We start from the raw sequence: 24,875 nt of genomic DNA, 5'->3' as shown, positions 1-24,875 counted from the left end.
CTTCTGTGCCGCTATGAATCCATGAATCTATGACTCATCTGAAAGACGGCATCTCTGACAGTGCAGCGCTCCCTCAGTACTGCCACTCCGATAGTACAGCGCTCCCTCAGTACTGACCCTCCGAATGTGCAGCACTCCCTCAGTACTGCCCCTCTGATAGTTCAGCGCTCCCGCAGTACTGCCCCTCCGACAGTGCGGCGCTCCCTCAGTGCTGCCCCTCCGACAGTGCGGCGCTCCCTCAGTACTGCCCCTCCGACAGTGCGGCACTCCCTCAGTACTGCCCCTCCGACAGTGCGGCACTCCCTCAGTACTGCCCCTCTGACAGTGCGGCACTCCCTCAGTACTGCCCCTCCAACAGTGCAGCGCTCCCTCAGTACTGCCCCTCCGACAGTGCAGCGCTCCCTCAGTACTGCCCCTCTGACAGTGCAGCGTTTCCTCAGTACTGCCCCTCTGACAGTGCGGCACTCCCTCAGTACTGCCCCTTCGGCAGTGCGGCGCTCCCTCAGTACTGACCCTCCGACAGTGCAGCGCTCCCTCAGTACTGAACATCCGACAGTGCAGCGCTCCCTCAGTACTGCCCTGGAGTGTCAGCCTAGATTTTTGTGCTCAAGTCCATGGAGTGGTTTTTGAACCCGTGACCTTCTGACCCAGAGGCGAGTGTGCCTCCCACTGAGCTGCAGCTGACCCTGGGGAACACCACGGTCTACCTCCCTCCAGTCCGTAAGACAACCGTTTGTATTGATTTCTTTGTGGGTTCAATGACGAGACATTTATGAAAGAGAATGACTTTTAATCTAAAGTTTGTTCAACTCTTTTAACAGCATTTACAGGAGAAATCATGCCAGTGATGCATCTAGAACGAAACTGAAACTAAACTAAACTGCCTTGCTTGTCTCTGTCACATGCCCTATGCTGGTCAGGCACAAGCAATCAATACCTGCAAACATGCTGATAAGGCATCATAATCAAACAGGCAAATACCATCTCTATTTGCTGATATCATTACATCTCCTTTTCTTAAAACAAAAGTATTTTACTTTTAACTAACAACATGTTTTCTTTGTATTAATCTGCATTTTAACTGTAACACTTAATGAACTTACATTATCATTATCATGATCAAGGTTTTTTAACCTTGCTTTGTGTGTTCACTTGAAATATGTCAATACACTAGAACTTGAAGAAAGAATAAGATAACATTACTTCCTTCTATAACAATAGTCCTTAAATTTGCTCAATGAGTCTCTCAGGAGGCTTCACGTGTCTTGAGGATTTTCTGATTGATTGTCCTTGAATCTGAGTTGTTGCCTCAGATGATGTCTTCTCAGCTGTGTGATCAGGTTGTTCAACAGTATCAGTCTCTTGACCTGCTGTGGCTGGTCCCATGAGAAGATCTCGACGATTTCTTCTCAGAACAGCACCCTCTTCTGTCTGAATGGTGTATGATCTTGGTTGAACTTCACTCAGGACAGTTCCCTTCTGAGTCCATGTGTTTGTTTTGTCTTTGAACCTTACTTGGTCACCAGTGTGGAGTTCAGGTAGGTTTTGTGTTCCTCTGTCATAGTAGTACTTTTGCTTTTCTTTCTGTTGTTCTTTGAACTTCCTCACTTTCTCCCCCTCTTTTGTTTTCAGGAGGTTCTCTGGGATGGGTAGGTTTGACCTTAGCATACGTCCCATAAGGAGTTGGGCTGGTGACATACCACACTCGAGCGGCGTTGTGCGGTATACAAGCATGCTCTGGTAGAAGTCAGTTCCACTGTCTTTTGCCTTGTACATCAGTCTTTTCACTGTGTTTGCGGGCTCTCCTGGGTCAACAAATCTGGACAACGTGTCTGCTGTATACATCAGCTTACCCGGTGTGTACGCAACATTCTGTTCATCATAGACTGTCTCCCCTTCGCTTTCCACAACGAGGACTCTCTTTACCAGGTTCAGTCTCTCACAGGCTTTTAAACCTAGTATGGCTTGCACATCCTTTGGCACCACGATTAATGCTAGCGTGTGCTCTCTGTCCTTGTGTGTTACTTTGACAATGCATCTTCCTTTCACTGGTATATCAGTACCTGAGTATCCTGTCACTTTCACTTTTATTCCATGTATCTTTGGTCTGGGTCTAATTTTCTTAAAATCAGTCTCTGATATCACATTAACTTGTGCTCCAGTATCCAATTTAAATGGAATGTGTATGTCATTCACTTTTAGTGTCAACATCCAGTCTCTTTCTTCTTTTTTGTTTTCAGACACAACATCTACTTTGAACTCCTCTATCTCGCTTTCATCTACTGTATGGACCTTGCTTTGTTGCGCTTGGTTCTTACAGCAACGGGCATAATGGTTGTTTTTGTTGCAACTGTTGCATGTTTTTGTTGCAACTATTGCATGTTTTACCATATGCTGGACACTTTTTTGGTGTATGCTGTGTACCGCATCGACTACATGTCTTTTGATTGTCCCTTTCATTTTCGTTCGCTGGCCACGCCTCTTTTTTCACATTGGCGCTCTTTTTGTTAAACGGTTTGTATCCGTTCTTTCTCACTGCATCCACGTTGCAGCTATTGTCACTGAACAGCTCCTTTGCCTGCAACTTCACAGTCTCTGTAGCCCTACACAGTGCTATGGCTTTTCCCAGGTCTAGATCTTGCTCTCTGAGCAGTCTTTCCCTTAGACCATTATTCAGAATACCACACACCAGTCTGTCTTTTATCAGCGAGTCTGTCAGTCCCCCAAATTCACACGATTTGCTTCTGTTTCTCAGTTCAGTCACATACTGATCAATAGTATCACCCATTTTCTGTACACATGTGAAAAATCTGTGCCTCTCAAATGTCACGTTATGTTTAGGTATGCAGTAGGCCTCAAACTGTTCCATTATTTTATCTAGCTTCATTTTGTCTCCATCAGCAGCGAATGTGAAGTTATTATACACCTCCAGCACTTCATCACCCACGACATGTAAAAACAGTGACGATTTCTTTTTATTACTTTTATCGTCAGCTCCGATTGCTGATAAATACAACCCTACACGTTGTTTGAATCTCCTCCAATTTTCAGCCACATTACCTGTCAACTGAAGCTTCGCCGGTGGGTGTAAACCTTCCATTTTTGCACTTTGTTAGCTATTCTCCAATGGTAAGCAACGATGTTCTCTTTTGGCTTGCTAATATGTGGAGAGCTGATTTAACTTCAGATTATTCCTCTTCATCTCTTTCAATCACTTCTGACACCATGTATTGATTTCTTTGTGGGTTCAATGACGAGACATTTATGAAAGAGAATGACTTTTAATCTAAAGTTTGTTCAACTCTTTTAACAGCATTTACAGGAGACATCATGCTAGTGATGCATCTAGAACGAAACTGAAACTAAACTAAACTGCCTTGCTTGTCTCTGTCACATGCCCTCTGCTGGTCAGGCACAAGCAATCAATACCTGCAAACATGCTGATAAGGCATAATCAAACAGGCAAATACCATCTCTATTTGCTGATAGCATTACACCGTTCACCGCTACTCTCTGCTTTCTGTCCCTTAGCCAATTTTGTACCCCTGATGCCTCTATCTCCTTATTCCTATGTGTCTTAATTTTGCTAACTAGTCTATTGTATGTTACTATGTGGGGAGAACAAATGAAGGACAGAGACAGGATGAGTTGCTGGTCCGTGTGCTGGCTTTACTAGGCCAGAGCGCACTGAGCATGCTCATACTAAACCATGTGACAAACCAGGTGATAATACATTCAGAAAACGCTGGAGAAACTCAGCAGGCCAGGCAGCATCCGTGGAGAGAGAAACAGAGTTAACGTTTCAGGTCTGGGACCCTTCCTCAGAACTGGAAAAAGCTGGCGATGTAACAGATATTAAGCAGGTGCAGAGACAGGTAGGGGAGGAAGGAATTGAAGGAATATACTGTGTTGAGGTAAGAGATACCTGGGCTGGAGCGCTTCAGCTATGGTTTTACTTACCTTTACTTACCTTTACAGCCTTCCTTCCTACAGGTCTCGGGAGTCCCTCATCTCACCGGCACAGAAAGCAGAATGGCTGCGAGCTGTCAAAAGTTCCAGCATTCAGCTTTCTGTTCTGGAGAGATCTCTAAATCAGCCTGAGAGGAAGGAATTAACTTAGTGTACAGATTGTCAGTGTTTGACAGCTTCAAAGAGCTGTCAAACACTGATATTTCATCTGTCAAAAGGTCTTGACAGATGAAATGTTAATCTGTGATGTCACCTGTTGCTGGGCGGGCTCAACAAGGTCAATCAAGTCAAGATCACGTGGGTTGGCTAGAACTCGATGGAGGCGGGGCTACAACCCCAAAAGTCGTAGTCCCGCCTCCTACCCGCCTCCTCAATGAAAATCCAGCCCGTTGAGTTGCTAGTCAAGGTTCTTGTTTACTAGGCCAGAGCGAACTGAGCATGCTCATACTAAACCATGTGACAAACCATGTGATAATACATTACATTTATCAAACACCCTTTGTAAGTCCATATACACCACATCAACCACAGTACCCTCATCAACCCTCTCCGTTACTTCATCAAAGAATGCAATCAAGTTAGTCAAACACGACAAATCCGTGTAGGCTTTCATTTATTAGCCCATACTTTTCCAAATGCCAATTCATTTTGTCCCGGATTAATGTCTCTACATTGGCTCTCGGCTCATCCCTCCAATTTAAAATCCTCATCCTCCTGTTCAAATCCCTCCATGGCCCTCGCCCCTCCCTATCTCTGCAACCTCTTCCAGCCCCACAACCCTCCGTAAATCTCTGCGCTCCTCCAGCTCTGGCCTCGTGCGCATCCCGCGATTTCCATCGCTCCACCATTGGCGGCCGTGCCTTCAGCTGCCGAGGCCCTTAGCTCTGGAGTTCCCTCCCTAAACCTCTCCGACTCTCCACTTCCCTCTCCTCCTTTAAGACGCTCCTTAAATGATATGTTTTTGACCGAGCCTTTGGGTCACTGCTCCTCATGTCTCCTTCTTTGGCTCGCCGTCCATTTTCTTTCTTTGAGGGCTCTGTGAAGTTTCACTACGCTAAAGGTGGTGTCGAAATTCCCGTTGTTTTCACCTGGATATCTCTCCGGTGCCAATATACGTGTGTGTGTCTGTTCCTCTGTGCGTGTCTGTGTTTCTGTCTGTATGTCTGTCTGTCTGGACACTCAGTGTGTCTGGTCAGTCTGTGTGTGCGTGTGTCTGTCTGTGTGGTCTGTCTGTGTCTGTGTGGTCAGTCTGTGTCTGTGTGGACAGTCTGTGTCTGTGTGGTCAGTCTGTGTCTGTGTGGTCTGTCTGTGTCTGTGTGAACAGTCTATGTCTGTGTGGTCTGTCTGTGTGGTCTGTCTGTGTCTGTGTGGTCAGTCTGTGTCTGTGTGGTCAGTTTGTGTCTGTGTGGTCTGTCAGTGTCTGTGTGGCCTGTCTGTGTCTGTGTAGTCAGTTTGTGTCTGTGTGGTCTGTCTGTGTCTGTGTGGTCAGTCTGTGTCTGTGTGGTCAGTCTGTGTCTGTGTGGTCAATCTGTGTCTGTGTGGTCTGTCTGTGTCTGTGTGGTCAGTCTGTGTCTATGTGGTCAGTCAGTGTCTGTGTAGTCAGTCTGTGTCTATGTGGTCTGTCTGTGTCTATGCGGTCAGTCTGTGTCTGTGTGGTCTGTCTGTGTCTGTGTGATCTGCCTGTGTCTTTGTGGTCTGTCTGTGTCTGTGTGATCTGTCTGTGTCTGTGTGATCTGTCTGTGTCTGTGTGGTCTGTCTGTGTCTGTGAGTTCAGTCTGTGTCTGTGTGGTCTGTCTGTGTGTCTGTGTGGTCAGTATGTGTCTGTGTGGTCTGTCTGTGTTTGTGTGGTCTGTCTGTGTCTGTGTGGTCTGTCTGTGTCTGTGTGATCTGTCTGTGTCTGTTTGATCTGTCTGTGTATGTGTGATCTGTCTGTGTCTGTGTGGTCTGTCTGTGTCTGTGTGATCTGTCTGTGTCTGTGTGGTCAGTCTGTGTCTGTGTGGTCTGTCTGTGTGATCTGTCTGTGTCTGTGTGGTCTGTCTGTGTCTGTGTCTGTGTAGTCTGTCTGTGTCTGTGTGATCTGCCTGTGTTTGTGTGGTCTGTCTGTGCCTGTGTGATCTGTCTGATTCTGTTTGATCTGTCTGTGTCTGTGTGATCTGCCTGTGTCTGTGTGGTCTGTCTGTGTCTGTGTGATCTGTCTGTGTCTCTGTGATCTGTCTGTGTCTGTGTGATCTGTCTGTGTCTGTGTGATCTGCCTGTGTTTGTGTGGTCTGTCTGTGTGACCTGTCTGTGTCTGTGTGGTCTGTCTGTGTCTGCGTGATCTGTCTGTGTCTGTTTGATCTGTCTGTGTCTGTGTGGTCTGTCTGTGTCTGTGTCTGTGTAGTCTGTCTGTGTCTGTGTGATCTGCCTGTGTTTGTGTGGTCTGTCGGTGTGACCTGTCTGTGTCTGTGTGGTCTGTCTGTGTCTGTGTGGTCAGTCAGTGTCTGTGTGGTCAGTCAGTGTCTGTGTGGTCTGTCTGTGTCCGTGTGGTCTGTCTGTGTCCGTGTGGCCTGTCTGTGTCTGTGTGGTCAGTCTGTGTCTGTGTGGTCAGCCTGTGTCTGTGTGGTCTGTCTGTGCCTGTGTGGTCAGTCTGTGTCGGTGTGGTCAGTCTGTGTCTGTGTGGTCAGTCTGTGTCTGTGTGGTCAGCCTGTGTCTGTGTGGTCTGTCTGTGCCTGTGTGGTCAGTCTGTGTCGGTGTGGTCAGTCTGTGTCTGTGTGGTCAGTCTGTGTCGGTGTGGTCAGTCTGTGTCGGTGTGGTCAGTCTGTGTCTGTGTGGTCAGTCTGTGTCGGTGTGGTCAGTCTGTGTCGGTGTGGTCAGTCTGTGTCTGTGTGGTCAGTCTGTGTCTGTGTGGTCAGCCTGTGTCTGTGTGGTCTGTCTGTATGGTCTGTCTGTGTGTCTCAGCCGTGCCTGTGGCGATGCTCAGGTCCTTTCAATCAGCCCAGCCTGACGGCGAGCTTGCCTTGTGTTCTCTTTTGCAGAGGCGACACCAGGGACCCCCCTTCAACCGCCCGAGCTTCCAGCCCCCGAGCACGCCCCTGCCGGGCCTGCCGCTGCTCCCCCACGACGACGAGGAGAGGGAGGAGGGGGCCTGGCTGCTCGCAGACCACCGGGCCTACGCGGGCCTGGCCCACTACCTGGGGCTGGTGCTGGAGGAGCAGCGGCAGCTGAACCCGGGTCAGGCCCAGCTGCTGGAGGAGCTGACCTACTTCACCGTCAACATCCGGGGCCTGACGGTCAACCTGGAGCTGCTGCTGTCCGGCCTGGGGCCCGGCCTGGCTCCCCACGGGCAGCCCTGGCACTCCCAGAGCCCGGGTCTCGCCGCCAGCGGCTGGGAGAAGAAGGTCCGGGGCCTGGAGGTCTGCACCCGCTGCGCCCGCTGGCTGCGGGTCTCGGGGGAGCACTTCGCCGGCCTGGTCGCCAAGTATTCCTGATTCCCGCGGAGCCTCGGCAAGGGGCAGAGGGCAAAGGTCAGCCACCCAACCTGGAGAAAGGACGGCATTCCCGTTTTCACACCGGCCCCTTGGCACGTCCCCGAATCGCTCGGCAGCCAATCGGAAACGTGGTCACTGTTGTGATGTAGGCCGCCGAGGTGGGTACAGCAAGATCCCACCAACAGCCAATGTGATAAATGGCCAGATTCTCTCTCTCGGTTTTTTTAGTGATGTTGGTCGAGCGATAAATATTGGCCCCAGGACACGGGTGGAGAATTCCCCCTTCGCTCTTCTCCCAACAGTGCTGTGGGAGTTTACGTCCCACCTGAGAGAGCAGGCGGGACCCCTCGGGTTTAACGTCTCATCCCGAAAGATGGCACCTGCGGGGGTCTTGGGGGGGCGGGGGTGTGGGGGCGGTCCCAGCTCCTGTCCCGGCCCCCGGAGGGGAAAGGAGGAGGGAGAGGTTCTTCTTAATACAGTCCTGCTTCTGAACACCAGGTGGAGGTGTTGCACGAGCACTGCACCCTGTGTGAGTGTGAGTGAGTGTGAGTGTGTGTGTGAGTGAGTGAGTGTGTGAGTGTGTGAGTGTGTGAGTGAGTGTTTGAGTGTGTGAGTGAGTGAGTGTGTGAGTGAGTGTGTGAGTGTGAGTGAGAGTGTGTGAGTGAGTGAGTGTGTGAGTGAGTGTGTGTGTGTGAGTGTGTGTGTGTGAGTGTGTGTGTGAGTGTGTGTGTGAGTGTGTGAGTGTGTGTGTGAGTGTGTGTGTGAGTGTGTGAGTGTGTGAGTGTGTGTGTGAGTGTGTGAGTGTGTGAGTGAGTGTGTGTGTGTGTGTGTGTGTGTGTGTGTGTGTGTGTGTGTGTGTGTGTGAGTGTGTGTGGGGTGGGGGTGAAGGACAGGGAAGGACCCCCTCCAAGTACGACACCCGGCTATAAGTTTACTGTCCTGCCCCCTGCAGGTCGGGGGGATGTGGGGTTATCATGCTGCCACACCCGGTTCAACAGCAGGGAAGAATCTACTAAAATGTCCCCATTTCACAACCCCTGCCTCTGTGTACCCCACCGGCAGGAGTGCCGCTGATATATATTGTGAGTTCCAGAAATCTGACGAGGTGTTTGCTTTTTGTAAAAGTGACAGTAAATAAAGTTTGTACATTTTATGGCTCCCAGAATCTCCGCATTTCCTTTGGTTTGCTTTGTGGCGGCTTTAACTTCAGCATCGTGGCCAAGAGGACACTGAGATGGTAACAGCCACATAAATACTGTGGCAGCAAGAGCAGGTCAGAGGCTGGGTATTCTGCAGTGAGTGTCTCACTGCCTGGCTCCCCAAAGCCTTTCCACCATCTACAGGGCACAAGTCAGGAGTGTGATGGAATACTCTCCACTTGCCTGGATGAGTGCAGCTCCAACAACACTCAAGAAGCTCGACACCATCCAGGACAAAGCAGCCCGCTTGATTGACACCCCATCCACCACCTTAAACATTCACTCCCTCCACCACCAGTGCACCGTGGCTGCAGTGTATACCATCTAGAAGATGCACTGCAGCAACTCATCAAGGCTTCTTCGGCAGCATCTCCCAAACCCGCTGATGTGCCTCAATAATTCCGAGACTCGAAGTTAGCAGAACAAAAACAAGGCTTTTATTAACTTAGAAAGTAACACGTAAGAGAGAGAGATGTCTTCCTTCTGGAGACTGAGGCCAGACTGAAGCTAGCTTACAAACGGGGCCAGGTATGGGCGGAGCCCTACACACAGCACATTCCAGCACATTCCAGTATACAATACAGCACATTCCAGTACACAATACAATGAGGTCTGGGGGAAGGGAAATGACACTGAAACCGATCTCAGTCACAGGCAGTGGTGAATGGAATATTTCATCACACCCGCGACCTCTTCCACCTAGAAGGACAAGGGCAGCAGGCGCATGGGAACACCATCACCCTCCAAGTTCCTCTCCAAGTCACATACCATCCTGACTTAGAAATATATCGGCCGATCCTTCATCGTCGCTGGGTCAAAATCCTGGCACTCCCTCCCTAACAGCACTGTGGGAGCACCTTCACCACACGGACTGCAGTGGTTCAAGAAGGCGGCTCACCACCACCTTCTCAAGGGCAATTAGGGATGGGCAATAAATGCTGGGCCTTGCCAGCGTCGCCCACATCACAGGAATGAATAAAAAAATAGGGCCCCCATGAACACGAGCCAGCAGACGTATCAAGTGACTTTATCTGCTCTGAGAATGCAAGGGCAGCGAAATCTTGTTTTCCCCGAAACCACGGTTCAGGGCGTGAATCCAGAGCAAGCGAAAGTGAAAGAGGTGAATGAGCACAGGCCAGGGATTGTTGCTTCCTGTTCTCTCCGCTTCCTCCCACTAGTCACTGCGTCGTGTCGCTCGGGACAGCCTGGAACCTTCTCGCCACTGGTGAGAGCTCGGGCAAAGGGTGAGGGGATTTCACAGCTGGGTCTGTCCAGGCCAGAGAGGGAGAGATTTTGCTATGTAAGCTTTGGCAATATGGTTCTCTGTAAACTTTCATGCCAATAAAGCATTTTAATTGGAATTGGAATTGGACAGAGTCAGGGAGAGACAGAGAGAGACACCGAGAGAGGCAGAGAGTGAGAGAGAGACAGAGTCAGAGAGAGACAGAGAGAGACACAAAGTGAGGCAGAGAGTGAGAGAGAGACAGAGTCACAGAGAGACAGAGAGAGGCACAGAGCGAGGCAGAGAGTGAGAGAGACAGAGTCAGAGAGAGACAGAGAGAGACACAGAGCGAGGCAGAGAGTGAGAGAGACAGTCAGAGAGAGACAGAGAGAGACACAGAGTGAGGCAGAGAGTGAGAGAGACAGAGTCACAGAGAGACAGAGAGAGACACCGAGAGAGGCAGAGAGTGAGAGAGAGACAGAGTCAGAGAGAGACAGAGAGAGACACCGAGAGAGGCAGAGAGTGAGAGAGAGACAGAGTCACAGAGAGACAGAGAGAGACACCGAGAGAGGCAGAGAGTGAGAGAGAGGGAGAGAGAGACAGAGAGAGAGGCAGAGAGTAAGAGAGACAGAGTCAGGGAGAGACAGAGAGAGACACCGAGCGAGGCAGAGAGTGAGAGAGAGACAGAGTCACAGAGAGACAGAGAGAGACACCGAGAGAGGCAGAGAGTGAGAGAGAGGGAGAGAGAGACAGAGAGAGAGGCAGAGAGTGAGAGAGACAGAGTCAGAGAGAGACAGAGAGAGAGGCAGAGAGTGAGAGAGACAGAGTCAGAGAGAGACAGAGAGAGAGGCAGAGAGTAAGAGAGACAGAGTCAGGGAGAGAGACAGAGAGAGACACAGAGCCAGAGAGAGAGACTGAGAGAGAGACAGAGTCCGAGAGAGAGAGTGAGAGAGACAGAGTCAGAGAGAGACAGAGACAGACACAGAGTCAGAGAGAGAGAGTGAGAGCGAGACAGAGTCCGAGAGAGAGAGTGAGAGAGACAGAGTCAGAGAGAGACAGAGAGAGACACAGAGCGAGGCAGAGAGTGAGAGAGAGACAGAGAGAGAGAGAGAGGCAGAGAGTGAGAGAGACAGAGTCAGAGAGAGACAGAGAGAGACACAGAGTGAGGCAGAGAGTGAGAGAGAGACAGAGACACAGAGAGACAGAGAGAGACAGAGAGAGAGAGAGTGAGAGAGAGACAGAGTCAGAGAGAGACAGAGAGAGACAGAGAGAGAGAGAGAGAGTGAGAGAGACAGTCACAGAGAGACAGAGAGAGACACAGAGAGAGGCAGAGAGTGAGAGAGACAGAGTCAGAGAGAGACAGAGAGAGACACCGAGTGAGGCAGAGAGTGAGAGAGACAGAGTCAGAGAGAGACAGAGAGAGAGGCAGAGAGGGAGAGAGACAGAGTCAGAGAGAGACAGAGGCAGACACCGAGTGAGGCAGAGAGTGAGAGAGAGACAGAGTCAGAGAGAGACAGAGAGAGAGTGAGAGAGAGACAGAGACACAGAGAGAGACAGAGTCACAGAGAGAGACAGAGAGTGAGAGAGAGCGAGAGAGAGACAGAGTCAGAGAGAGACAGAGAGAGACACAGAGCGAGGCAGAGAGTGAGAGAGAGACAGAGTCCGAGAGAGACAGAGAGAGAGAGTGAGAGAGACAGGGTCACAGAGAGACAGAGAGTGAGAGAGAGTGAGAGAGAGACAGAGTCAGAGAGAGACAGAGAGAGACACAGAGCGAGGCAGAGAGTGAGAGAGAGACAGAGTCAGAGAGAGACAGAGAGAGGCACAGAGCGAGGCAGAGAGTGAGAGAGACAGACTCACAGAGAGACAGAGAGAGACACCGAGAGAGGCAGAGAGTGAGAGAGACAGAGTCAGAGAGAGACAGAGAGAGAGAGAGTGAGAGAGAGACAGAGTCAGAGAGAGACAGAGAGAGACACAGAGAGAGGCAGAGAGTGAGGGAGACAGAGAGTGAGAGAGACAGGGTCTCAGAGAGACAGAGAGAGACACAGAGCAAGGCAGAGAGTGAGAGAGAGACAGAGTCACAGAGAGACAGAGAGACAGAGACAGACAGACAGACAGAGAGAGAGAGTGAGAGACAGTGTCACAGATAGAGAGAGACAGAGAGAGAGACAGAGTCACAGAGGGAGAGACAGAGAGAGAGAGACACAGTCACAGAGGGACAGGAAGAGACAGAGAGAGTCACAGAGAGTGAGGAGAGTTCACAGCTGGCTCGGTCCGGGACAGCCTCACTGCCACAATCCACCCAGCTCCGCTTAAACCGGCTGTGTTCCAGTTACTGCTTCCAGAGTGAGATCGTGAGTCAGGTACAGACATCTGTGCTTTAAAGGAACAGTCTTCACTCTCTCTCTCTCTCCCGCTGCCTGTCTCTCTCTCTCTCCCACTGCCTGTCTCTATCTCTCTCCCACTGCCTGTCTCTATCTCTCTCGCCCACTGCCTGTCTCTCTCTCTCTCTCCCGCTGCCTGTCTCTCTCTCTCTCCCACTGCCTGTCTCTATCTCTCTCCCACTGCCTGTCTCTATCAAATTCAAATTCAAATTCAAATTCAAATGCTTTATTGGCATGAAAGTTTACAGAGAACCATATTGCCAAAGCTTACATAGCAAAAAGGTACATTTTCAAACATTCTGTAGGTGTCAATCGATTTGACATTTGTTGGGTACATACAATATTACTTTTAAACAATATTAATTTTAAACAGTCTTTGTACTTCATTTGGTACGTTCAATATTAATTTTAAACAGTCTTAATTTTAAACAGTCCTCAGGTTGTTACATATTTGGCCCCAAGGTATGGTCTGTCTCCTTCTCCCAGGACTAATCTCAATTTTGACAGGTCATCCAGTTCCTTGAAATCTGGGGTTGTTTGGCTTAGCTTGTTGAATAATATGTTTCTTGATGTGTTGAATTTTTCGCATTTTAGGAGGAAATGCATTTCTGTTTCAACCTCGCCGGCCAGACATTGATCGCATATTCTATTCTCTCTAGGCTGCCAGGATTTCTTGTATCTGCCTTTTTCAATTTCCAGTTGGTGGTCGCTTAGCCTGTACCTGGTGAGGGTCTGTCTCTGTTTTGTGTCTCTGATGGTCGTGAGGTAGTCTGCCAGTTTATATTCTCTTTTTAGGGCCCGGTAACATTCTAATCTGCTTTGGCTTTCGGTTATTTTGTTCCAATGTTCCAGGTAGGTTTCTTTGCATTGTTTAATGATTTGGTTCACTCGGATTGGTGTTTGGACGGCTGTGTTGGTCTGGGGCTGGTCAGGGTCCGGCTGAGTACTTAGTTTCAGTAGCAGCTGACTCAGGGGACTCTTTTCTCGGTTTAGCTCTTGGGTCTGAAAGGCTTTGAAATGAAGGGTGTCTGGGGAGCTAGATTTGAGGTGATTTAGGAAGTTTAGTGCTCGTTTTTGGATGTTTATTATCAGTGGGTATCTGCCTAGTTCGGCTCTGCATGCATTTGTTGGCGTTTTTCTTTGGATGCGAAGGATGCTTCGGCAGAATTCTGCATGTAGGGCTTCTATCTCCTTCTTCTATCTCTCTCTCCCACTGCCTGTCTCTCTCTCTCTCTCCCACTGCCTGTCTCTATCTCTCTCTCCCACTGCCTGTCGCTCTCTCTCTCTCTCTCCCGCTACCTGTCTCTCTCTCTCTCTCTCTCCCGCTGCCTGTCACTCTCTCTCTCCCGCTGCCTGTCTCTCTCTCTCTCTCCCGCTGCCTGTCTCTCTCTCTCCCTCCCGCTGCCTGTCTCTCTCTCTCGCTCCCGCTGCCTGTCTCTCTCTCTCTCTCCCGCTGCCTGTCTCTCTCTCTCTCTCCCGCTGCCTGTCTCTCTCTCTCTCCTGCTGCCTGTCTCTCTCTCTCCCACTGCCAGTCTCTCTCTTTCTCTCTCCCACTGCTTGTCTCTCCCTCTCCCGCTACCTGTCTCTCTCTCTCTCGCTGCCTGTCTCTCTCTCTCTCCCACTGCCTGTCTCTCTCTCTCCCGCTGCCTGTCTCCCTCTCTCCCGCTGCCTGTCTCCCTCTCTCCCAATGCCTGTCTCTCTCTCTCCCGCTACCTGTCTCTCTCTCTCCCACTGCCTGTCTCTCTCTCTCTCTCTCCCACTGCCTGTCTCTCTCTCTCTCTCCCGCTGCCTGTCTCTCTCTCTCCCGCTGCCTGCCTCTCTCTCTCCCACTGCCTGTCTCTCTCTTTCCCGCTGTCTGTCTCTCTCTCTCCCGCTGCCTGTCTCTCTCTCTCTCCCTCTCTCCTGCTGCCTGTCTCTCTCTCTCTCTCTCCCGCTGCCTGTCTCTCTCTCTCCCCCGCTGCCTGTCTCTCTCTCTCTCCCACTGCCTGTCTCTCTCTCTCTCCCACTGCCTGTCTCTCTCTCTCCCGCTGCCTGTCTCTCTCTATCTCCTGCTACCTGGCTCTCTCTCTCTCTCTCCTGCTGCCTGTCTCTCTCTCTCTGCCACTGCCTGTCTCTCTCTTTCTCTCCCGCTGCCTGTCTCTCTCTCTCTCTCCCAATGCCTGTCTCTCTCTCTCTCTCTCGCTGCCTGTCTCTCTCTCTCCCCCGCTGCCTGTCTCTCTCTCTCTCCCACTGCCTGTCTCTCTCTCTCTCCCACTGCCTGTCTCTCTCTCTCCCGCTGCCTCTCTCTCTATCTCCCGCTACCTGGCTCTCTCTCTCCCACTGCCTGTCTCTCTCTCTCTCTCTTCCACTGCCTGTCTCTCTCTCTCTCTCCCGCTGCCTGTCTCTCTCTCTCCCGCTGCCTGCCTCTCTCTCCCACTGCCTGTCTCTCTCTCTCCCGCTGTCTGTCTCTCCCTCTCCCGCTGCCTGTCTCTCTCTCTCTCTCCCTCTCTCCTGCTGCCTGTCTCTCTCTCTCTCTCTCCCGCTGCCTGTCTCTCTCTCTCCCCCGCTGCCTGTCTCTCTCTCTCTCCCACTGCCTGTCTCTCTCTCTCTCCCACTGCCTGTCTCTCTCTCTCCCGCTGCCTGTCTCTCTCTATCTCCTGCTACCTGGCTCTCTCTCTCTCTCTCCTGCTGCCTGTCTCTCTCTCTCTCCCACTGCCTGTCTCTCTCTTTCTCTCCCGCTGCCTGTCTCTCTCTCTCTCTCCCAATGCCTGTCTCTCTCTCTCACTCTCGCTGCCTGTCTCTCTCTCTCCCCCGCTGCCTGTCTCTCTCTCTCTCCCACTGCCTGTCTCTCTCTCTCTCCCACTGCCTGTCTCTCTCTCTCCCGCTGCCTGTCTCTCTCTATCTCCTGCTACCTGGCTCTCTCTCTCTCTCTCCTGCTGCCTGTCTCTCTCTCTCTCCCACTGCCTGTCTCTCTCTTTCTCTCCCGCTGCCTGTCTCTCTCTCTCTCTCCCACTGCCTGTCTCTCTCTCTCCCGCTGCCTGTCTCTTGCTCATTCTCCCACTGCCTGTTTTTCTCTCTCCCACTGCCTGTCTCTCTCTTTCTCTCTCCCACTGCCTGTCTCTCTCTCTCTCCCACTGCCTGTCTCACTCTCTCTCCCGCTGCCTGTCTCACTCTCTCTCCCGCTGCCTGTCTCTCTCTCTCCCGCTGCCGGTCTATCTCTCTCTCTCTCCCGCTGCCTGTCTCTCACTCTCTCTCTCCCACTGCCTGTCTCTCTCTCTCTCTCCCGCTGCCTGTCTCTCTCTCTCTCTCTCCCGCTACCTGTCTCTCTCTCTCCCGCTGCCTGTCTCTCTCTCTCTCTCTCCCACTACCTGTCTCTCTCTCTCCTGCTGCCTGTCTCTCTCGCTCTCCCACTGCCTGTCTCTCTCTCTCTCTCTCCTGCTGCCTGTCTCTCTCTCTCTCCCTCTGCCGATCTCTCTCTGTCTCCCGCTGCCTGTCTCTCTCTCTCCCGCTGCCTGTCTCTCTCTCTCTCTCTCTCCCGCTGCCTGTCTCTCTCTCTCTCTCTCTCCCACTGCCTGTCTTTCTCTCTCTCCCGCTGTCTGTCTCTCTCTCTCTCTCTCCCGCTGCCTGTCTCTCTCTCTCCCGCTGCCTGTCTCTCTCTCTCTCTCTCTCCCGCTGCCTGTCTCTCTCTCTCTCTCTCCCACTGCCTGTCTCTCTCCCTCTCTCCCACTGCTTGTCTCTCTCTCACTCTCCCACTGTCTGTCTCTCTCTCTCTCTCTCCCACTGCCTGTCTCTCTCTCTCTCCCACTGCCTGTCTCTCTCTCTCTCCCGCTGTCTGTCTCTCTCTCTCTCTCCCGCTTCCTGTCTCTCTCTCCCTCTCCCACTGCCTGTCTCTCTCTCTCTCTCCCACTGCCTGTCTCTCTCTCTCTCCCGCTGTCTGTCTCTCTCTCCCTCTCCCACTGCCTGTCTCTCTCTCTCTCTCCCACTGCCTGTCTCTCTCTCTCTCCCGTTACCTGTCTCTCTCGCTCCCTCGCACGTTGCCTGTCTTTCTCTCTCTCCCGCTGCCTGTCTCTCTCTCTCCCACTGCCTGTCTCTCTCTCTCTACCCCACTGCCTGTCTCTCTCTCCCACTGCCTGGCTCTCTCTCTCATTCTCCCACTGCCTGTCTCTCTCTCTCCCGCTACCTGTCCCTCTCTCTCCCGCTGCCTGTCTCTCTCTCTCTCCCACTGCCTGTCTCTCTCTCTCCCGCTGCCTGTCTCTCTCTCTCCTGCTGCCTGTCTCTCTCTCTCCCACTGCCTGTCTCTCTCTCTCCCACTGCCTGACTCTCTCTCTCTCCCGCTGCCTGTCTCTCTCTCTCCCACTGTCTTTCTCTCTCTTTCTCTCTCCCACTGCCTGCCTCTCTCTCTCTCCCGCTGCCTGTCTCTCTCTCTCTCCCACTACCTGTCTCACTCTCTCTCCCGCTGCCTGTCTCTCTCTCTCTCTCCCGCTGCCTGTCTCTCTCTCTCTCTCTCCCGCTGCCTGTCTCTCTCTCTCTCTTTCCTGCTGCCTGTCTCTCTCTCTCTCCCGCTGCCTCACTCTCTCTCTCTCTCCCTCTGCCTGTCTCTCTCTCTCTCTCCTGCTGCCTGTCTCTCTCTCTCTCTCCCGCTGCCTGTCTCTCTCTCTCTCTCCTGCTGCCTGTCTCTCTCTCTCACACTGCCTGTCTCTCTACTGCCTGTCTTCTCTCTCGCCCACTGCCTGTCTCTCTCTTTCTCTCTCCCACTGCCTGTCTCTCTCTCCCACTACCTGTCTCACTCTCTCTCCCACTGCCTGTCTCTCTCTCTCACCCACCCCCTGTCTCTCTCTCCTGCTGCCTGTCTCACTCTCTCTCCCACTGCCTGTCTCTCTCTCTCTTGCTGCCTGTCTCTCTCTCTCTCTCGCTGCCTGTCATTCACTGCCTGATGTTTGCATTGACAGTCCATCTCTGGAGATCTACTCGGTGATAGTTAGTGACAATCGTTGAACTGTGTTCTGCCATGAGGAGCGTTCAATCGAGAAGGTATGGATCATGCGCATTTGTGTTTCTTGGGGGGTGGGTGCGAGTGTGATCCAGGGAGGACAGCGAGACTCGGGGAGAGAGACTGGGGGAGAGAGACTGGGGGAGAGTGAGACTGGGGGAGAGAGACTGGGGGAGAGAGACTGGGGGAGAGTGAGACTGGGGGAGGGAGATGGGGGAGGGAGACGGGGGAGGGAGACTGGGGGCGAGAGACTGGGGGAGAGAGACTGGGGGCGAGAGACTGGGGGAGAGAGACTGGGGAGAGAGACTGGGGGAGAGAGACTGGGGGAGAGAGACTGGGGAGAGAGACTGGGGGAGAGAGACTGGGGAGAGAGACTGTGGGAGAGAGACTGGGGGAGAGAGACTGGGGGCGAGAGACTGGGGGAGAGAGACTGGCGAGAGAGACTGGGGGAGAGAGACTGGGGGAGAGAGACTGGGGAGAGAGACTGGGGAGAGAGACTGTGGGAGAGAGACTGGGGGAGAGAGACTGGGGACAGAGACTGTGGGAGAGAGACTGGGGGAGAGAGACTGGGGGAGAAAGACTGGGGGAGTGAGACTGGGGGAGAGAGACTGGGGAGAGAGACTGGGGGAGAGAGACTGGGGGCGAGAGACTGGGGGAGAGAGACTGGGGGAGAGTGAGACTGGGGTAGAGAGACTGGGGGAGACTGAGACTGGGGGAGAGAGACTGGGGGCGAGAGACTGGGGGAGAGAGACTGGGGGAGAGAGACTGGGGAGAGAGACTGGGGGAGAGAGACTGGGGAGAGAGACTGGGGGAGAGAGACTGGGGGAGAGTGAGACTGGGGGAGAGAGCCTGGGGGAGAGAGACTGGGGAGAGAGACTGGGGGAGAGAGACTGGGGAGAGAGACTGGGGAGAGAGACTGGGGCGAGAGACTGGGGGAGAGAGACTGGGGGAGAGAGACTGGGGAGAGAGACTGGGGGAGAGAGACTGGGGAGAGAGACTGGGGAGAGAGACTGGGGCGAGAGACTGGGGGAGAGAGACTGGGGGCGAGAGACTGGGGAGAGAGACTGGGGAGAGAGACTGGGGAGAGAGACTGAGGAGAGAGACTGGGGGAGAGTGAGACTGGGGGAGAGAGACTGGGGAGAGAGACTGGGGAGGGAGCCTGGGGGAGAGAGACTGGGGGCGAGAGACTGGGGGAGAGAGACTGGGGAGAGAGACTGGGGGAGAGAGACTGGGGAGAGAGACTGGGGAGAGAGACTGGGGGAGAGAGACTGGGGAGAGAGACTGGGGGAGAGAGACTGGGGAGAGAGACTGAGGGAGAGAGACTGGGGGAGAGAGACTGGGGGCGAGAGACTGGGGAGAGAGACTGGGGGAGAGAGACTGGGGAGAGAGACTGGGGGAGAGAGACTGGGGAGAGAGACTGGGGGAGAGTGAGACTGGGGGAGAGAGCCTGGGGGAGAGAGACTGGGGGAGAGAGACTGGGGAGAGAGACTGGGGAGAGAGACTGGGGCGAGAGACTGGGGGAGAGAGACTGGTGGCGAGAGACTGGGGAGAGAGACTGGGGGAGAGAGACTGGGGAGAGAGACTGGGGAGAGAGACTGGGGGAGAGTGAGACTGGGGGAGGGAGCCTGGGGGAGAGAGACTGGGGGCGAGAGACTGGGGGAGAGAGACTGGGGAGAGAGACTGGGGGGAGTGAGACTGGGGGAGAGAGACTGGGGGCGAGAGACTGGGGGCGAGAGACTGGGGGCGAGAGACTGGGGAGGGAGACTGGGGGAGAGAGACTGGGGGAGTGAGACTGGGGGAGAGAGACTGGGGGAGAGAGAGACTGGGGGAGAAAGACTGGGGGAGTGAGACTGGGGGAGAGAGACTGGGGGAGAGAGAGACTGGGGGAGAGAGACTGGGGGAGAGAGACTGGGGGAGAGAGACTGGGGACAGAGACTGTGGGAGAGAGACTGGGGGAGAGAGACTGGGGGAGAGAGACTGGGGAGAGAGAGACTGGGGGAGAGAGACTGGGGGAGAGAGACTGGGGGAGAGAGACTGGGGAGAGAGAGACTGGGGGAGAGAGACTGGGGGAGAGAGACTGGGGGAGAGAGACTGGGGACAGAGACTGTGGGAGAGAGACTGGGGAGAGAGACTGGGGGAGAAAGACTGGGGGAGTGAGACTGGGGGAGAGAGACTGGGGAGAGAGACTGGGGGAGAGAGCACATACGCTCACAATAAAGAAGGCGTAAACCGGGCAGTGAATAACCTAAATAATATTTTTGATAATTTGGCATTAATGTCAAACTTGAAAGTTCGCAAGAATAAACCCAAAACAAAAAACCACGAAAAATGGTTTGATTCAGACTGCCATAACATGAGGGAAAAACTCAGAAATATTTCAAACCAAAAACACAGACAGCCAGAAAATGAGGAATTACGCCTTACTTATTGTCAGGCACTAACACAATACAAATACACAATACACAATACAAAAACACACTCAGAACCAAGAAAGAACAGTATATTAAGAATGCACTCAGCTCCATTGAGGAATCTATTGATTCTAATTGTTTCTGGGACAACTGGAATACATTACACAAAAAACAACACGATGAATTGCCCATTCAAAATGGAGACACATGGGAAAACCATTTTGAAAAATTATACCAGAAAAACACACACAATATCAAATATGCAAAAAACTGGAAAAGCTCGAACTGGCCATAAAAGATAACCAAAACCCGTTAGACTCCCTAATAACTGAAAAAGAACTATTTGAAAAACTCAAGGACCTGCAACCAGGAAAAGCTTGCGGTGCAGATGGCATCCTAAACGAGATGATTAAACACACGGACGATAAAATGAAATTGGCTATCCTAAAACTCTTCAACTTGGTTCTGAGTGTCGGTTACTTCCCTGATATCTGGAACAAAGGACTCATAACGCCCATATATGTTGTGTATGTACCTTTAAGGGAAGAACTGGTTTTAGACTGCAGTACTGGCAGTGACCACCCCTGTATAAAAGGCCCTAGCAGGCTTCTGTATTTCAGTCTGACGTTGCCCTCCTGTTCAGTAAAGTACCTGTTAAACTGTTCTCCCAAAGTTCGTGTATTATTGAGGCGCGGACTTTACAGTGGCGACGAATAAGTTCAAACTCACCTGCAGTGTGGCATCATCTCACGGGGATCTCGCCCTGAGAGGAGGTTTCTTGGAGGTCATAGTCTGAGCAACGGGCGTCGACCGCGGGCAACCGCCCAAAGAATTCATCGGTGTTCGGAGAATTGCAGGAGAGACTGTGGAGAGCTGTGCTTGGCTCCCCAGTTAAGGTGTTCCAGCAAATCGTGCTAGTAGCAGGTAGTGCACTGACCCTTCCGGACTGCGGCGGGCTCAAGCTCGATCGAGCGGCTCTACAAAATGGGCCGCGCAGCGTCGCCGGGAAATAAAAACAAGAGAGAGAGAGGGTGGAGCGCACAGGGCACGGTCGGTGCTCAAGAACCGGGCAGCGGAGAGAAAATAAACGGGGGGGAAGGAAAGCGAGACGCGCCAAAGCCGCGGGTCGCCGCCATTACCCCGTAGAACGCTAGGAGCAGCGCGGCAGCAAGGGGAAGAAGGAAAAGCACAGGAGGCACCATTTTACCCCGTTGGGGAAGAAGGAAAAGCGCGGGAGGCGCCATTTTATTCCATTGGGGAAGGAGAAAAAGCACGGGAGGCGCCATTTTAAATCACCCAAGATGCCAAAAAGTGGCAGTATCACTGCTTTCGACAACGAGGTAGAAGACTGGACCACGTATGTGGAAAGAATTGAAGTGTACTGCAAGGCAAATGAGGTGGCCGATGGAAAGAGGGCGTCGGTATTATTGAATTTGATGGGCGCGAGTACGTACGGCCTATTGTGGAATTTAATTACCCCAGCTAAACCAATGGAGAAAAGTTTTGAGGAGATTGTTAATACCTTACAGGAACACCTAAACCCTACACTGCTGCTGATAGCAGAAAGATTCAAGTTCCATAAAAGAAACCAGCACAAAGATGAGAGCAATGCTGACTATCTTACGGAACTACGTAAGTTATCGAAGCACTGCCAGTTCAGAGCAGGACTGGCAGACACCTTAAGGGATAAGTTTGTATGCGGGCTCCAGAGTGAAGGAACCCAGAAACGACTACTTTCAAAAAAGGACCTGACGCTAGAACAGGCTTTCAGCGTGGCAGTATCCTACGAAGCAGCAGCACGGGGAGCTGTGGAAATACAACAGAAACCACAAGAATACAGCGCTAACGAAATGGCGTATGGAGCAGAAAAGTGCTATCGCTGCGGCAGAACAACCCATGAGCAGAAGGACTGCTGGTTTAAGGACAAAGTATGCAGGCAATGTGGGAAAATGGGACATATAGCAAGAGTCTGCAGGTCAGGAAAGAAAGCCAACACGACAAGGACTACTAAGCAACAGTACAGGAAAGTAAAGAAATTGACAGATAGTAGTTCAGAAGATCAGGAGAGTGATAAGGACTCCGGGAGCAGGAGACTAAGTTGTCTAAAGTTACACAACGTGATTGCAAAGGAAGATCACCGAACCATTTGGGTCACCCTCATGATAGCAGGGTCCCCAGTAAAGATGGAATTGGACACAGGATCAGCCCTAACTGTCATGAATCGATGAGACTATGAGCGGCTATTCTCACACATACTCTTAAAGGACACGTCCATTGTATTGAAGACATACACGGGACAAAAGGTCTACCTCAGAGGAAAAATAAGGGTGCCAGTTAAATATAACGGCAAGGAAACACAGAAACTATATATGTATATACTACGAGATGGAGGACCACCATTATTGGGACGTGAATGGGTCCGAAAAATACAATTGGATTGGCATTCCATTCTGGCGCTAACTGTGACTGACAAAAAGGATGATCACGTCGCACCTGGACGTCTGTCACAAATTCTATCTGACGCGGAAGAGGTGTTCCAACAAGGACTTGGGACTCTAAAAGGAGTAAAGGCAACCATAAAGATTGAGGATAACGCAAACTGTAGGGAATTTTTCAAGGCCAGACCGATACCTTACGCGATCCGCCCAGCCGTTGAAGCAGAGCTGGAGAGTCTGGAGCATTCGGGTGTGCTGTCCAAGGTGGACTGGAGCGAGTGGGCCACACCCATCATTCCTGTAATGAAGAAAGCATTGAGCAGCATGCCTGGGGAACCGAAGAAGGTTCGCATCTGTGGGGACTTCAAGGTAACTGTGAACCCAGTCCTGCACACAGTACAGTATCCACTTCCGCGGATAGAAGATATTTTCGCCTCACTATCTGGAGGGAAACATTTTACAAAGATTGATCTGGCCGAAGCGTATCTACAAATGGAGGTGGAAGAAGCATCTAGAAAATACCTCACGATAAACACTCACAAAGGCCTTTACCAGTACAATCGACTGGTATTCGGGGTAGCATCGGCCCCGGCTATTTGGCAGAGGGCAATGGAACAAGTCCTGCAAGGGATCCCAGGGACCCAGTGTTATTTGGACGACATCCTGGTTACGGGCGAAAATGACAATGAACACCTTGCCAACCTGGAACAGGTGCTCACAAGATTGCAGGAATATGGGCTGTGAGCCAACTGTCCCAAATGCGAGTTCTTCAGGAGACAAATCTCGTATTGTGGCCACATGATTGATGAGGAAGGGTTGCATAAGTCGCCGGACAAGATTGAGGCTGCAGTCAAGGCTACAGCACTGGAAAATGTGTCGCAACTGAGGTCGTTCCTCGGGTTGGTGAACTACTACCATAAGTTCTTGCCGAATTTATCTACAATTCTGCACCCACTGAACGCCCTGCTGCAAACTGGAGTGACATGGAAATGGAGTGATGAGTGTAAGCGTGCCTTTCATGAATGTAAATGCCTAATCACTTCAAAAGAAGTATTGGCCCACTACAACCCAACACTACCGATTTGGTTGGCATTGGAGCGGTACTGTCACACAAATTCCGTGACGGTTCAGAGAGGCCAATAGCCTTTGCGTCGCGCTCGCTAACCTCAGCCGAGCATAACTACGCCCAGATTGACAGGGAGGCTCTCAGCCTGGTGTGGGGGGTGAAGAAGTTCAATCACTATCTGCACGGGCAGAAATTCACCCGACTGACTGATCATCAGCCCCTGGTCTCCATTTTTAACCCAAAGAAGGGCGTTCCAGTGATGACGGCGCAACGGCTGCAAAGATGGTCACTTTTTCTAGGGGCACATCAGTACGACATAGAGTACAAGGGTATGAAACAGCATGGAAACGCTGATGGGCTGTCGCGCCTACCGTTGCCTACGGTAGAAGAAACACCGGCAGTGGACCCTGTTGAGATATTCCATGTGACCATAGTCGAATGTTTGCCTGTTACAAACTCGAGTATAGAGAAGGAAACCCGAAATGACCCGACACTCTCTCGAGTCTACGATTTGACGGCGAAGGGATGGCCAGCATATGGCGACTCACTGTTGCCAGCATTCTCGCCAAGGAGAGAACAGCTGTCAGTTTGCCGGGGAACCTTGATGTGTGGATCCCGAGTGGTAATTCCACCCAAGTTGAGAGATAGAGTGCTCAATGAGCTTCATGAGGGTCATCTGGGCGGGGTAAAAATGAAGAGCCTAGCCAGGGCGTTTGTGTGGTGGCCGGGAATCGATAAAGAAATCGAGGATATGACCAAGAGATGCACAGGATGCCAGAAGGTCCAAAACGCTCCACCACAGGCCCCGCTACATCCATGGGAGTGGCCCTCATCTCCATGGCAATGGGTACACATTGATTTCGCTGGTCCATTTATGGACTCAATGTTTCTAATCGCTGTGGGCGCCCATTCGAAATGGCCAGAGGTCACTAAAATGTCCTCCACCACCACGGAGAAAACTATTGCAGTCCTAAGGACCATCTTCACCAGGAATGGGTTGCCAGAACAGATTTGCTCCGACAATGGCCCACAGTTTGTGTCTGAGGATTTCTGGAGGTTCCTGAAGAATAATGGGGTGAAACATTACACATCTGCCCCATATCATCCAGCCACAAATGGATTGGCTGAGAGGTTTGTTCAGACCTTTAAAAAGGCCATAAAGCAATGTATAATGACGACATACCACTACAACACAAGGTGGGTAGTTTCTTGTTTGCTTACCAGAATGCGACACATGCAGTAACCAACCAAGCTCCAGCCGTAATGCTCTTCAACCGAAGGCTAAGATGTCGCCTGGATTTGCTCAAACCAAACATAAGACGAGATGTTGAGGATAAGCAATTCCAGCACATAAATGAGAAGCCAACCCGGAGCTTCAAGGTAGGGCAACCAGTCTTGGCCCGCGACTACCGAACAGAATAATGGCAGCCAGGAATGATATGCACACAGCAGGGACCACTAATGTACACAGTGGACGTTGGAGAGAGCATTGTGAGGCGCCATGCTGACCAGATTCTAGAGTCACAGGAACAAGCCAAACCCGTGCCACGAGAAGGTGCACCTGGTAATCAACCTGAAGTACAGATTGCGTCTACCTCAGAAGCAGTGGTATTGGAAGCTGACGACCCAACCAGTGACCATGAACCAGAATCAGCTTCGCCGCAAGAACAGGATACTCAAGAAAGGCGCTATCCAGTCAGGATCAGGAAGCCTCCTCAAAGACTGAACTTATAAATGATTATTTCAGTTGATGTAT

General features: G+C 51.8%; 1 protein-coding gene and 1 long non-coding RNA gene across 3 annotated transcripts in view; both read left to right on the top strand.

The window, feature by feature from the left end:
- The window catches only part of LOC147094930 (cardiotrophin-2-like), a 58,643-nt gene extending 50,049 nt beyond the window's left edge, over window positions 1-8,594 (top strand). For both annotated transcript variants that reach the window (XM_085974554.1, XM_085974555.1), the window contains exon 3: window positions 6,984-8,594. In XM_085974554.1, coding sequence (XP_085830680.1) covers window positions 6,984-7,436 — 453 coding nt within the window. In that variant the 3' untranslated portion in view covers window positions 7,437-8,594. The remainder of the gene's footprint in view (window positions 1-6,983) is intronic.
- A 1,135-nt stretch (window positions 8,595-9,729) lies between these two features.
- Window positions 9,730-24,875, top strand: part of LOC147094929 (uncharacterized) — a 33,952-nt gene continuing 18,806 nt past the window's right edge. The window contains exons 1-2 of the long non-coding RNA XR_015074764.1: window positions 9,730-12,217; window positions 17,167-17,248. This is a non-coding gene — a long non-coding RNA (uncharacterized LOC147094929). The remainder of the gene's footprint in view (window positions 12,218-17,166; window positions 17,249-24,875) is intronic.

Source organism: Somniosus microcephalus, unplaced genomic scaffold (assembly GCF_052327205.1).
Source record: "Somniosus microcephalus isolate GS21.2 unplaced genomic scaffold, FLI_Smic_1.0 unresolved_chr1, whole genome shotgun sequence".
Classification (NCBI taxonomy): Eukaryota; Metazoa; Chordata; class Chondrichthyes; order Squaliformes; family Somniosidae; genus Somniosus; species Somniosus microcephalus.
The sequence above is the reverse complement of the archived record's forward strand: the minus strand, read 5'-3'. Positions and strand labels throughout refer to the sequence as shown.